The sequence below is a fragment of the Ambystoma mexicanum genome, chromosome 1q (assembly GCF_040938575.1).
Source record: "Ambystoma mexicanum isolate Mex_15411 chromosome 1q, UKY_AmexF1_1, whole genome shotgun sequence".
NCBI classification, from domain to species: domain Eukaryota; kingdom Metazoa; phylum Chordata; class Amphibia; order Caudata; family Ambystomatidae; genus Ambystoma; species Ambystoma mexicanum.
The window spans coordinates 1,209,964,967-1,209,977,826 of NC_090922.1; the positions used below are offsets into that span (position 1 = coordinate 1,209,964,967).

The 12,860-nt window shown below is 44.5% G+C and overlaps 1 protein-coding gene across 11 annotated transcripts in view; it reads right to left on the reverse strand.

Moving 5' to 3' along the window:
* SGIP1 (SH3GL interacting endocytic adaptor 1) overlaps window positions 1–12,860 on the reverse strand; it is a 1,655,639-nt gene that overhangs the window by 150,207 nt on the left and 1,492,572 nt on the right. For all 11 annotated transcript variants that reach the window (XM_069641969.1, XM_069641968.1, XM_069641966.1 and 8 more), the window contains one exon: window positions 784–986. In XM_069641969.1, coding sequence (XP_069498070.1) covers window positions 784–986 — 203 coding nt within the window. The remainder of the gene's footprint in view (window positions 1–783; window positions 987–12,860) is intronic.

Below are 12,860 nucleotides of genomic sequence, written 5' to 3' on the forward strand. Positions count from 1 at the left end.
GGCTCTTCTGAGGGATATGCACTTCAACGCCCCCCTGAGCACCCGTAGTGTTTTGTAGTAACAGATTCCTTGCATTAACACAATGTAGATGTCCCCTGAAACTGTTCCCCTCCACTTCCTGAGAAGTGAAAACTTTGTCTGAACCACCATCTCGAACCCCACATGTTACATCATACGAAGACTATTGTTGTTTAAGTTGTTATTTTTTTTGTTTGTTTTATTCTATAAGTTTGAATTGTTTCACCTTTGCCACAAAACCAATAAAATACTTTGGAAAAAAAAATAATGATTCCCTAGAATGTTGCCATATTGAATTTATTTTTTCAAGTTTTTACACATCTTTTGAGAGTCTGTAGGTCTAGTATAGACCGCTGTGCCTTACCGCTCTTTTTGGCACAAGCAAGTAGGTTTAATACATGCTACTATTCTGCTTGACCAGTGGGACAACTTCTGTGGTAGAGGTGGGTGGACCTGTACTGATTTGAGTTCATTTGAACTCTATGCAGCAGCTGCAACATGCAGTGTCTTTTAACCACTGGTCTGAAGTGTTTGTCTCCCATCAGTGGCCATGATGTACAATTCTTCCGCTGAATGAAGAAGTACTTGCAAGTATTCCCACATTTCAGAGGCAATATTTAAATTGTAACCCGCTATGCCTACCCATCTAGTGCAAATTAAAGCCTAAACCACCTTCCTATGCCACAGGGAACAGTAAAAACTGAATGAAAACGAGTATGCATGGGTGAAAGTTGGAAAAATACAACTGCAATTGACAATTCTTACCAAACAGCCGGTGGAAGCACAGCATGAAGTTTAGTTACTCCTCCATCAATAGGAATAATGAACTGGACATTGTTGAGGGCAACTGGTGTAGTCATTGACTCAGAGTTATACTTGTAGTCTATACGTAGATCAGTGCTTGTTGATTCACACCGCCAGCTCACTGCAAGGTTCAGTGGAGTAGACTGAATACCTTGGGCAGAAACCTTGGAAAATAATGGGATATATCAATGAGTATTACATATGAATTACTGAAATGAAATAGAAAGTTTGTGGAACAAATAACACTGCTTACGTACCATGCTAAATTCATTTCTTTTTGATTTTAAGTAAGGCTTGGAAATACTTTAAGAACTAGATCTAGGACATGCAGTATGTGTTTGTAGCCCACAGAGTGAACTCTATTGTTCCAAGGGCTGTAAAATAAACTTTAGTGCATAAAAACGTTGTGATTGCAGAGCTGTAAATGCAATTTAAACAATATAAACACTTTGACAATGTAAATAATTAAGAACTCTTTTACATTCATACAGAGTTCAGTGGTTACATGATACTTTACTTTAAAGTCCCTGGATGGGATGCCCTTTGCCCATGTTACAAAATATAATATAGAATGCCTTAAGCCTCTAGATAAGGAGATCAGTGCATCTACAGCCAGACTGTAGGGTAGTAGCAACCCAAAATTGGACCCGAAAAGTCTCCCATTAATGGACAAGTCCTTTAAAGATAATAAAAGGGTCATGGACAGGGACTGGTCGTCCAGCCAAGATAAATGCAGACATTGCCATCTCTCTAGCAAAAAATATTAAACCATACCAAAAGTCAAAGGACACAAATACTCTAAACGATCCCTGGCTAGTGTCTACCTGGAAGTGCTAGTTGCACCAAAGCGGGTGAAAAGTGGGTGAAAGCACCAAGTTTGCTGTCAAAATTGGGATGTGCTTTCAGGAGCTGCATGGGTGCGCCAAACCGGCAGAGGTGTCTACATAGAGTATCCACTCCATGCGGAAAACCCAGACAGTTTGGCGCATCCATGTAGATTCTGAAAGCGCATCTCCCCCATCAAGACAGGCTCCCCATACCCATAAGGTCCTCAGAATTAGACGATGCATGGATGGACAGAAAGGTAGAGAGTTTAGCTCAGAAAAGAGCTATCGTGCTAATGGCAGATACCTCTAGGGATTTGTGAAAATGTTTTTCCTGGTGAAGAAGAAGCAGTGTGTGTGTCCGGATATATCAGGGAGTTCAACGAGCGGATGCTGTACCGTTATTTCAAAATGGATAGTGAAATGATGATGGTCCGCACCGAAGTAAGTGGTAAACTTGCTTATTTATTTCAGAGAAGATTTCTCTCATCAACCCCCAGCTCTGGTCAGCTTCTCCCCAACTTCCAACGGACCAGATTGCAGAATAAACATTCCCCCCGGGGTTCCACCTCCCAAGATTCTATATTCTGAGACTGCACAACATAACACGGGGAATACACAATAAAACATATCTCCTTTCCTCTACAACTATGTACAATTATATTTACATAAGCATGGTCAAATTTCAAATGTTCCACTTGCGTCTGATTCGCGCCACTCTGGACAGATTCCAAACCTGTTCTCCATGCACGGTCACCGCCCCTCAACACTTCCATCACCTGCACGGGATCAGAATACAGCAACTCGCCCTCCTTCCTCATCACCCCTTTCTTAATCCATACCCAATCACCCACACACATCCACATTTCTGACCATGTTTCTCATTCTCCTTCCTTACCCACGCATTTTTCTTTCCAGCGTCGTCCTCACTTCTTCCACAATGCAAATAGTTTCCCTAACCCTCACAAGCCAGGGAGGGATCACCTTGGTATTGGTTTTTTCCCCCCTCAAAGTCAAAAGGACTCACTGCTGTGGCGTCATGGGGGGCCATGCGCAACGCATACAGCCTCTCTTTCACAACAACCTTCTTATCCTTCCCACAAACTTCTGCCATCCTCACTGCCTCCATCACACACCTGTTTGCCCTCTAGACAGCCCCATTTCCTTCAGGAGGATAGGCCGCCGTCCTTTTATGCTTCACACCACAGTGTTTCAAATACTCTTCAAAACACCATCTACAAACTGTTTCCCATTATCGGTCAACACATAAGAAGGGTAAACTCTCTCTCTCGAATATACATTGCAGAAATTCAACCACAGCACTCCTAATGGTCCCAAACACAATCTTAAACTGTCCACCGTGACATTAAATCCATTAAAACTAGAATGAACTTCCCACGACCGACACCAAGGTTGACCGGGCCCAACACATCCAAGGCCAAGTCACACATACTTTCTCTTGGATGTCCACCTTCACCAGTGGCTGTATATGAGCCACCACTCTCTTACCAGATATCTCACACTCGACGCACTTCCCGAGAACTCCTTCAATATCCCTATCAAACCCGGGCCACCTGTACACACTCCTCAAAACCGCTTTGGTCTTGATAATTCCTATGTGACCTTCATAATTCCTATGTGACCTTCATGAGCCATTTCCACCATTCTCCTCCGTAGGTTCTTTGGAACAACAGCGTGATCCCATCGATACAAAACACCATCTTTGGTATTAAATCTGAGCAAAATTCCCAATAAATTCTCTCCTTGTAACTCGATCTCTTTTCCAACCAACCATGGCCCACGAATCCAATTACTCTTCCCAAAGCGCTGTCCTCTTTCACACCTCTACACCATTCTTCCCGAGACATCACTCTGTTTTGAAATGTTTCTACTAACCAGTCACATGTTAGAGCTTCCTTTTCAAGAACTGAATAGTTTCGATCTGCCCCACTCAACATCCTTGAAGCATGAGTAACTAAATGCTCTGAAGCATCCTCACCAATTTGTGCCAAAATCGAACCAGCGCCGTTAACACTGGCATCTACAGTAATAACATCTCTTTTGTACAGAATTGGCTAATGGCCTCACCAAGTCTTTCCTACTTATTTGAGCAAACTCCATCTCACATCCCACACAAACTCCACTCCTTTCTTTAATAGCCTCCTCATCTTGACCACCTTATCGGCAAAGTTATAAACACATTTCTGATCAAATTTTATAATTCCCCAAAACAACCTCAGCTCACCCCTGTCCTTTGGAAAAGGCACCTTCTTTATTACATCAATCATGCCATTCTTGGGCCTCAAACCTTCAGCCGATATTTTGTGCCGCAAATACTCCACAACATCCTTACTAAAGACGCACTTCTCAGCTCTTAGGGTAATACCTCAATCTCTCAAAACATCCAATAACTTCCTCAGGGTTTCTTCATACTCCTCAAGAGTCCCTCCACACACCAAGATATCGTCTTGAAAACAATGTACTCTCCACAGAACTGCAATAGAATACCCATAATCTTTTGAAACAGATGAATCTGAAAAAAGCCCAAATGGCATCCGACAGAACTGAAACACCTTCATGTGTAACAAATGCTGTTAATGTTTTCAACTGTTCATCTAACTGTCATGATCCCTGCTTCCAAGGGGTCAGGACTTGCCCCACGACCTTGGAAGCAGGCCCATGACTCTGATCCCAGGAACCAGCCAGTCCCTATAGGGACCCTCTGGACCTTGTCCTGGCGCCAGTGGCCCCAGGCTCATGATGGTGACTGGTCCCGGCACAGGAAGCGCCGGGCTCATATTGGATAAGAGTGCTTGGTGGACCTACCTGTAGCAGACCATGCTGCTTACTTACCAGCTAACTGGTCTCCTGATCCTTCTCTGCCTGGAACTACTTTTCCTGTCTGGGTGGAGCAGGAGCCACTCCCTGGAAACAGAACACAGGAACTCTTTTAGAAATCTGGAACTCTTTTCTTACCTGGGTGGGGCCGTGGAAGGAGACGCCTAAGCACTACAGAAGGCTATTTAAACCACACCCGATTGGTTTCACGTGCTTCGCGTTATTCTGCATCTGCAGCAGGACGCTCACCGTGTCAGCTCCAGGAAACCTCCAGCTCCAGATCCTGTGAACACGAAATAACCTGCTGGAATCCAATCTTCAGTCTTCTTCAGTCTTCTGCAGCTCCTGCAAAACAAAGGCACAGGTTAGGCTAAAGTAAAGGCAGTGAATCTACTTACCTAATCCAACGGCAGCATCCAAGGCGCCTTTTTCTGCCTTTCTCTTCCGGCATCCGAAATCTGCAAAGAGAGAGAACATCGGTCAGTAATATTCAACTACAAGTTCTGCTTACCTGTGTTACGCCCGCTTTCAATCTGTTCGTGCTGCACCTCAGCACCTGCAAAGACAAAAGAGACATTTCGGAGCATTCTCCAACGCTAGTGCAGTCTTTCTACTTACGTGCCATTAGAAGGATAATCTTCATCGTCACAGCATCTGAAAAGGGAAAGACATAGACTTTACAGACTTAAGACTTTTGAAAGAGAAGAGAACAATGCAAAAGGAACTTTAATACTTACAAGGCACGCTCGTGCATTAACGGCGTCTTCGCTCTCAGCAAATCCTCTGCTATCAAGAGGCAGAGCTCGCATCCAGTGAAGCAACTGGACCCAGCGCCCCTGCATAAGACGCAGGATGGAGAGCCCGGCATTTACCTATATAAGGTAAGCGCAATATCAACCCAGTTCCACGGGGAAAGAAAGGGCGAGAGGGGCTAGGAACTTTCCGAACCTTCCAAACACTAATACCTTGTTTACCCTTGCAGACATCTCACTCTTCAGCTTAAACTGTCGGTGGGAAGGGGGCCCAGTCCGGGAGCAAAACGAACCCTGCGCCTAACACTGAAGACAGTATCCTCGCCAGATCAAGACCTGCGCCTCCGGGGGAACCAGGTGAGCGTTACACTAACTTTATTTGGTTGGTAGGCCGACGCCATGTCAAGTTTAGAAAAATACTTTGCCTTTCTCACCATTGTCAGCATCTCTGTCATATTAGGTAGGGGGATGTGTCTCCACAACTACACATTTGTTTAGTTCACACAAATCTATGCAAAGCCCCAACTCACCATTCGGTTTCTTTACCACCAATGGAGACACCCATTCTACACTTCCTGCCTTCTCAATCGCACCTGATTTTCTTAGATTTTCCAGTTCTATTTTCATTCCTTCTCCCATCACCAATGGAACCGAACTCAACTTAGCTGCAATTGGCACAATTCCTTCCTTAAGCACTATTTTATGCCTCATACCCTTTACGTGTCCAATATCTTTCGAAAATACAGTCGGATACAATTCAACTACACCCACATACTCTCCTACATTCAGCACTTGCTCAACTGTGTTCAGGGCAAGTCTTATGCCCAATTGTTTCTGCTCCTTACACCCCAACTGTGTGTCAACACCCTTTGTGATGTAAATTTTGCCACATGCCTTTCTCCCCTTAAAATTCACCCTTGACACAAAGTATCCAATAACATCAATCTTCCCCAAATTATATCCACCCGACTCGATATCAGGAGGCAATAGGTCTTTCAATTGTCCACCCACCTCCCTCAGGAACACCACCTGTGACATCAACGACACCTACGCCCCAGAATCCACCATCATCCTCACACCCTTCCCATCAAAAACAATTAAAGCAAATGGGCTTTCACAATCCTCATCACCTGTACATTTCACCATATTGACCAAAACAACTTCTATTTGGTCCTCTTCCTCATCACCCAAGGATTGTTGCCCCTCCTCTGTCACATACAACATCCTCCAGCCTCCACCAAGTGCAAGGTTTTTTCAGTTTTCAGCAATTAGCATAATGACCCCATATTTTACATTTAGAACATGTAACCTTCCGTCCTGAACATGCTGGGGACCCCAGCTAAATGGCTTGCACTGGCACACCGAAAGCACAGCTATCCCTCTGTTTTCTGACCCTTGACTTACCTCCTTTGGCGTTGGGAGGCTCTGGCAAGCTGAGCACTCCCCTTCTGCTTCCTCTTCCAAACACTCTTCTCCTACCATCAGGGCAAGCCTCACCCATTGAATATTAGGTTGGTTGTCGGTGGGTCAGAAGAATTTCTGGGAGGATAGCTTAGGGGCAACGTGGTTGCCTTGGAAGTAAGGCAACAGAGAAACTTGTTCCCGCGCTTAGAGGCTGTACTCCAGCACAAATCAATTTAAGAGCCCAATTTAATTTTTGACGGACAGTCCCTGGCCTTTTCAGCAAGCTCATTAGATGGCTCCTAGTCTCCTGCCACTAAGATGCTAGCGGACCGCCTGGAGAGGTTGCCATTTCAGCATATCGGAAGCTAATTCTTAATAACAGGGCAAGGGAAGCGAACAATCCTTCCCACTGAGTGATTTTAATAGGTCATACAACCTTGGAAGCTCACCCATATTGGAGCATCTGATAGTGTGGCGTTTGCTTAAAGGCTTGCTTGTTGCAACATCCCCAGTAGCCTGCTATTCAATCCCTTTAAACGTAAACATGGGTGTGTGGTTTTTCCAATCACAGGACGTCAACTCGAAAGGAACTCAGACGAGATAAATATGCTTTCAAGTTTAATCTCCTGTAGGAATTTTTCTGAGGGGCAAATTCTAGATCCAGGCGGCAGAGTCCTTTCCCTAGATGGAGTATATTGTATGTTTCTAGAAGTACCAAATGCAACTCCAGGGTGATATCAGGTCCATGCTTTCCGGACCAGCCTAAATTGTATATGGTTTACTGCTTGAAAGCCTCTAATGCAGCTATGATAGCTCGCCATCCAGCGGCGTTGAGGCAACTACTGATCAGCCAGTTTCATTTCTAACTCTAACAAGATGGGTCCATTGGGTACTTATCAGAGTGGGAATTGATACAACTCACTTGGAATGCATTCATCCACGGAGCTATGGTTAAGGGATTTCAAGGTGCAGTCTTTCTGGAAGACATTATGAAGACAGTAGCCTGCTTTGCGATTCAGTTTTTAAGGACTTTTAACTTAAGCCCATTTCTTAATGGTCTTGACAGACTTGACATTTTCCAAACCACTTGTGTAGGAATGTCTTGATTCTATCAAAGACAGAGGAAAACAGTTTCCCCTGACAGCATGCTTGCGCCTATCCAATTAACACTGGCTTTGGCAACGTGGCGCTAGCAATAACCAGTGACGCAATGAATTATATGGTCTAAAATGATCTTGTATTCTGACTGTTTGATGCATAATGCCAATAATATTCATCCAAGGTTTTCAGGATCATGCTACCCATCCCTGGGCAGTGATGGTCTCTCCTTACATCTGGCAGGGTTAGAGACAAAATTCGCCTGAAGTAGGAAAGCCCTTGGTGCATCGATTTCCTTGTATTCAAGTGTGATGAGGTGCCAGTTGGTGGTTGATTTTCCTTTTGGAGTACTTTTGATAAAATTCCACAAGAAGGGCAGGAGCCGTTTATGGATTATGTATTCATTAGAATGAGGTTGGTTTGCTCGAGTCACAGGAGGGATCTTATGAAAGAACAACTGTTTAACCCTAGGCATGGTGGCTATGGTGTTTGTGTACTTTATGAAATGTACTGAAAAAGCCAGAACAGAAGCATGCTAGCCACTCCTACACAAGTGGTTTGGAAAATCACTATTCTTCAGCGACATCTCTAAGGGATACCAGCAGAAGAGTGTCCGAATTTGAGGGAGAAACCAAGTTAGCAACACTTTTAGCATGTTGACAGAACAATGTAAACATGCAATCATCCATCTTGTTCTCCCGGATGCATGTACAGCTCTCTGTTGAGCAGAGCTAGGTGAGCGATATACACAACACAAATGCCCTCCTGAAGACAAACATTTGTCTTTAAAATATTTGAAGAAAAATGGCCCATTTTGAACTAGCCAACGCACTCATGTTTACCAACAGAAGGGCTTGACCCCCCCCGACTGAGGTGGGAACTGGGGAGAAGCATAAACAGGACCAAAAGAGTTCCTACCAGGAATGATTCCTAATACAATTAATTCCTAACAAGTTTTTTGCATACACAACCCAAATAGATTATATAATGGCAACCTTGTTTAGTGAAGAAATCACAAATTAATTCTATTCAACATCGCTCATCATACTGTCTCAAACACTGAATCAGCACTAATAACAATCAATGGAAAGAAATTATTCTGAGCATGGCTAAAAAGTTCAATGTGCCTTTCATAAATATTTATAGCTGTAAAAAACCTATGAAAACAAACAGAAAGGCATAAACACAGAAGCAAAACACAAGTGTAAAATCATGATGGATTGGTGTCAACAAAACCATAATGGCCTAAATCCTGGCGATCAAAGGATCCTTGCAAATTAACAGAGACCAATTACACCTAATCTAAACAAGGCCGTACATACGGTCAGCCTCAATGAAATCAATATACATAAAGTAGTACATAATCCATTGGGGTATCAGGGTCAACGTATACAATTTGTTTCAGCTGATTAATTGAATTAACCGCCTTCATCAGGACCACAAATTCAAACCCTGAAAGTGAGACCGAACAAATAGGTGGGCACACTGCACACATCTTTCGGGCCTTTGGGCGTGCCCACAGCATATTTTAAAACACTACTGGGCCACTAGCCATAGCCTTCGGACATGGCCAGAGGCACGGCCTTTGGCCGTGTCCACTGTACATGTTCTCCCAATATGTTTCTTTTGGACCCACTAGGTGGTCACGGCATGTCTTTCGGGGCAACTAGCCAGGGCTTTGGCCCTGGCCAGTGAGCACAGCCTTCGTGCTTACTGGCCACAGCCATATTTCAATCCTTTACATTTTGCCCCAATAGGTTACCCCGCACCTCACTATAGCTGTAAAACTCCAAGTTTTTGTATGAATCTCATTTTTTTAAACCGTTTCCCCATAACCGCTGTATTATTAGCAATGGACTACAAATAACACTGATTATTTTTAAAATATCAGGCAGCTATTATACATATGATGCACTTTCATTCCAGATCCAGTTTTCTACCATAAACCTGAATATGAAATATGTCCCTGAATATGTGGAAACCTTTCAGCTCTGAACTTGGTCCCCAGCCCTGCACCCAGTTCACCTCCAGTACTTTCACCCAATCATGTGCTTCTCCAGTTATATCACTTGGAGACTTGCAGTATTGGAGGAGGGGGGGGGGGGGTGGGTTTACATTGGTCTTCACCTGCCTGGGTCCCCATGCTCCTGTCCAGACGCAGAGACCAGAACCTGTCTGACGGAGCCTGTCAGAAGGGGGTGCCCCCTGCTCCAGTGGTTTTTTAGAAATGAAAAGCTGCCATCTTGTTTTGCTTGATGCAAACTATTACCAGGGGTAATACTGAGGGCATGCGAAAATTAAAAGTGCTCAAAAAGGCAATTTGGAGGAGAAAAAAGGATGCAATTGCATCAGGCTAGAGGAAGGGTCGGGGAAAGAGGATATCAAGTGAAATTGGAGAGCTGGGGGTGGTCTGGGGAGCCATTTACAGTTAACCCAAAAATGTTTGATCGGGGGACTCTCTTGAGATTCCTGTGGCAATAACGCAAAACGCGCTTGGAAAAGAAAATGTGTCACATGAACTAAAGGCTTATCCTAATAGGAAGATTGGGCTGTAGGTAAATACACTGAACCTAGTTAGCAATGCACAACAAAGAAACACTTACTCAATAAATGTATATTAAAATAGATTATATTTACACAAAAATCACTTTAAAATGCCTAGCACAATAAACCAAAACGTTTAGGAATACTTTAGAATACTTTTCAAAGGACACGGCTTAGTTTGCAGTTGCTCGTGATTAAATTTATTACAGCTTTTGACAATGACAGTTCTATCGTATTATCGGCAAATAACGCGCATTTGTGAAGTTTAGCAGAAATACAGTAAAGACATTTACTCTGCATGCACATATAGGATATTGACTTTTGGTAAGGAAAATAGTTGGTTAGCGTTATGCTAGCAGTTTCTTTGCACAGCAAATCTTAAGTTCCAAAATGCAACCCTAGCTAAAGGCAGTTTGGGGAGAACCTAAAAGTCTTGAAAAGCAGTGGAATACAAATTGTTCCTGTGGATACTTGAGTCTTTAGGATGTAGTAAGATTAAACCAACAGAGACTAAGGACTCGCTAAAGGGGACATAAGCATCAGCTTGATTCGAGTGTAAGAGGGGGGTAACCTGGACACAACTATGTGCACTCCAACGCTCTGGAGTGACTTTTCAGATGAAGGTAAGCAATACCTTTTTCCCCACAGTACCTTAGGTTAGAAGAAAAGATAATGGTTGGATTCTCCTCGATGTGGCGGCGCTGTACCGACCTCCGGATTCCTTGGTTGGACAAAATCCTTCAGCAGCAGTCTCGAGGGAGGGCCTGTGGAACTGCCTTCAGCAACTTTTCTGGTCACTCTGCGGTTTTAGCGCCTTTTTGCAGCACCAACAAAGGACGCGATACGCCAGGACAATCTTCTTTGAATCCTTAGGTCCTGCACTCTGAGGGGGACTTGGACGGGCTGCAGTGTGCCTCTGGAGATTCAATGGATCTCAAAGACTGACGGATTCGGCCTTTCCACAATGATGCACTTCAATTGGATCGGTGGTCTCCTGATATTGGGGTTCTGCAACTTTGGAGAGGCACAACACCTTGGGAGATTGTTTAGATTAAAGTTCGTATTGGGACTGATTGTTCCCACCAGTCAAAGGGAAGGCGCCGACCTCTTCGGAGGCCTTTAGTCACACAGAAAACTGGTTCAGGACAGCAGTGGTCGCTTCACTGTATTAAAGTTCCAGCACACACTCCGCTGCAATCTCTCAGCAATTTACAGAATGGGGCAGCAAGGGGCAGGTGGCTGTCCAATCAGGACAGCTACAGCCCCAGTGGGAGCTGGTTCCATTTAGGCTCTCAGGCAGACAAAGGTCAGGGGAGTGAAAAACTCCCCTGCTTCCTGCCTGCAGACACACCGGAACCTAGACAGGGACACCCAAGGGTTCCCGCCAAACCCACCCACCCACCCACACACACACACACCCACACACACACACACACACACACACACACACACACACACACACACACACACACACACACACACACACACACACACACACACAGCCCCCCTCCTCCCTCCCAGGATGCGACGATAAGGGTTGGCAAAGAACAACCACGCTAAAGAAGGGAGCCACCAAGTTAGTACTTGGGTGATCCTATTGTGCATAACTGGGGCTATGGACATACCCTGCGGTAGAACATTCACACAATAGTCCACTGCCACCAGCCATAACTAGAAAGTTGTCTATGTGTTTTAAAAACAATCACAGGAGCAGAGAGAAGGGGAATAATAGCTATCCCCTTGGCACTGCACATAATGTGCGGTGTGCCAAACTATCAGACCATAAAGTTTTAGGAGAGATACTAAAAGAACTGTAGTTACTCTAGGATATAAAAAAAGAAACTCAAAGGAGGACCCAAATGGTCCCCAACAACACTGCCCATAAGGATCTGTGTGCTGCAATAGTAAATCAATGTGCCTTTAAAAAGATATGGAGCCAGGTAGACTCCTTAGGACAGTAAAACACAAAGAACAGAGTTCCAAAAGACAGAGCCCATAAGAGCGAATGAGTGGGGAAAAAAGCTCCACTCATTCAGGATTAAAGAGAATCGTCCAGAAGTCCAGGAAAAAGTGCGGGGGGTCCCAGAGGGGATGAAGCATCAACATTATAAATCTCCTGGGGGAATACCGTAGGAATCATAATAGTGGAAAAGAAAAGACATTGTAAGCCTACAGTGCAGGAGGCAATGGGTCTTTGTGCCATGGCCGGGCGCCAAAGAAACCTATTGGCACAACACGTACAGTCACCACGGTTGAAGGCCATGCCTAGTGGTCCCCAAAGAAACGTATTGGTAAAACATGTACAGTGGCCACAGCCAAACGACGTGGCCATGGCTAGTATGCCTGGAAGCAAACCTATTTGTGCATCATGTAGTGGGCCCCAAAGACACCTATTGGTGCAACATATACAGTGGACAAGGTAGTGGCCACTGGCCATGGCTAGAGGGCCCTAAAGAAACCCATTAGTACATTGGCCATGGCCCGGCGGTGCGTGAGTGCCTGCGAGGACTGGGGAGAGTTTGATTTTTTAACGTTATTGGGGAAATACCAGGGGAATCGGAAGAGTGGAGAAAAAAAA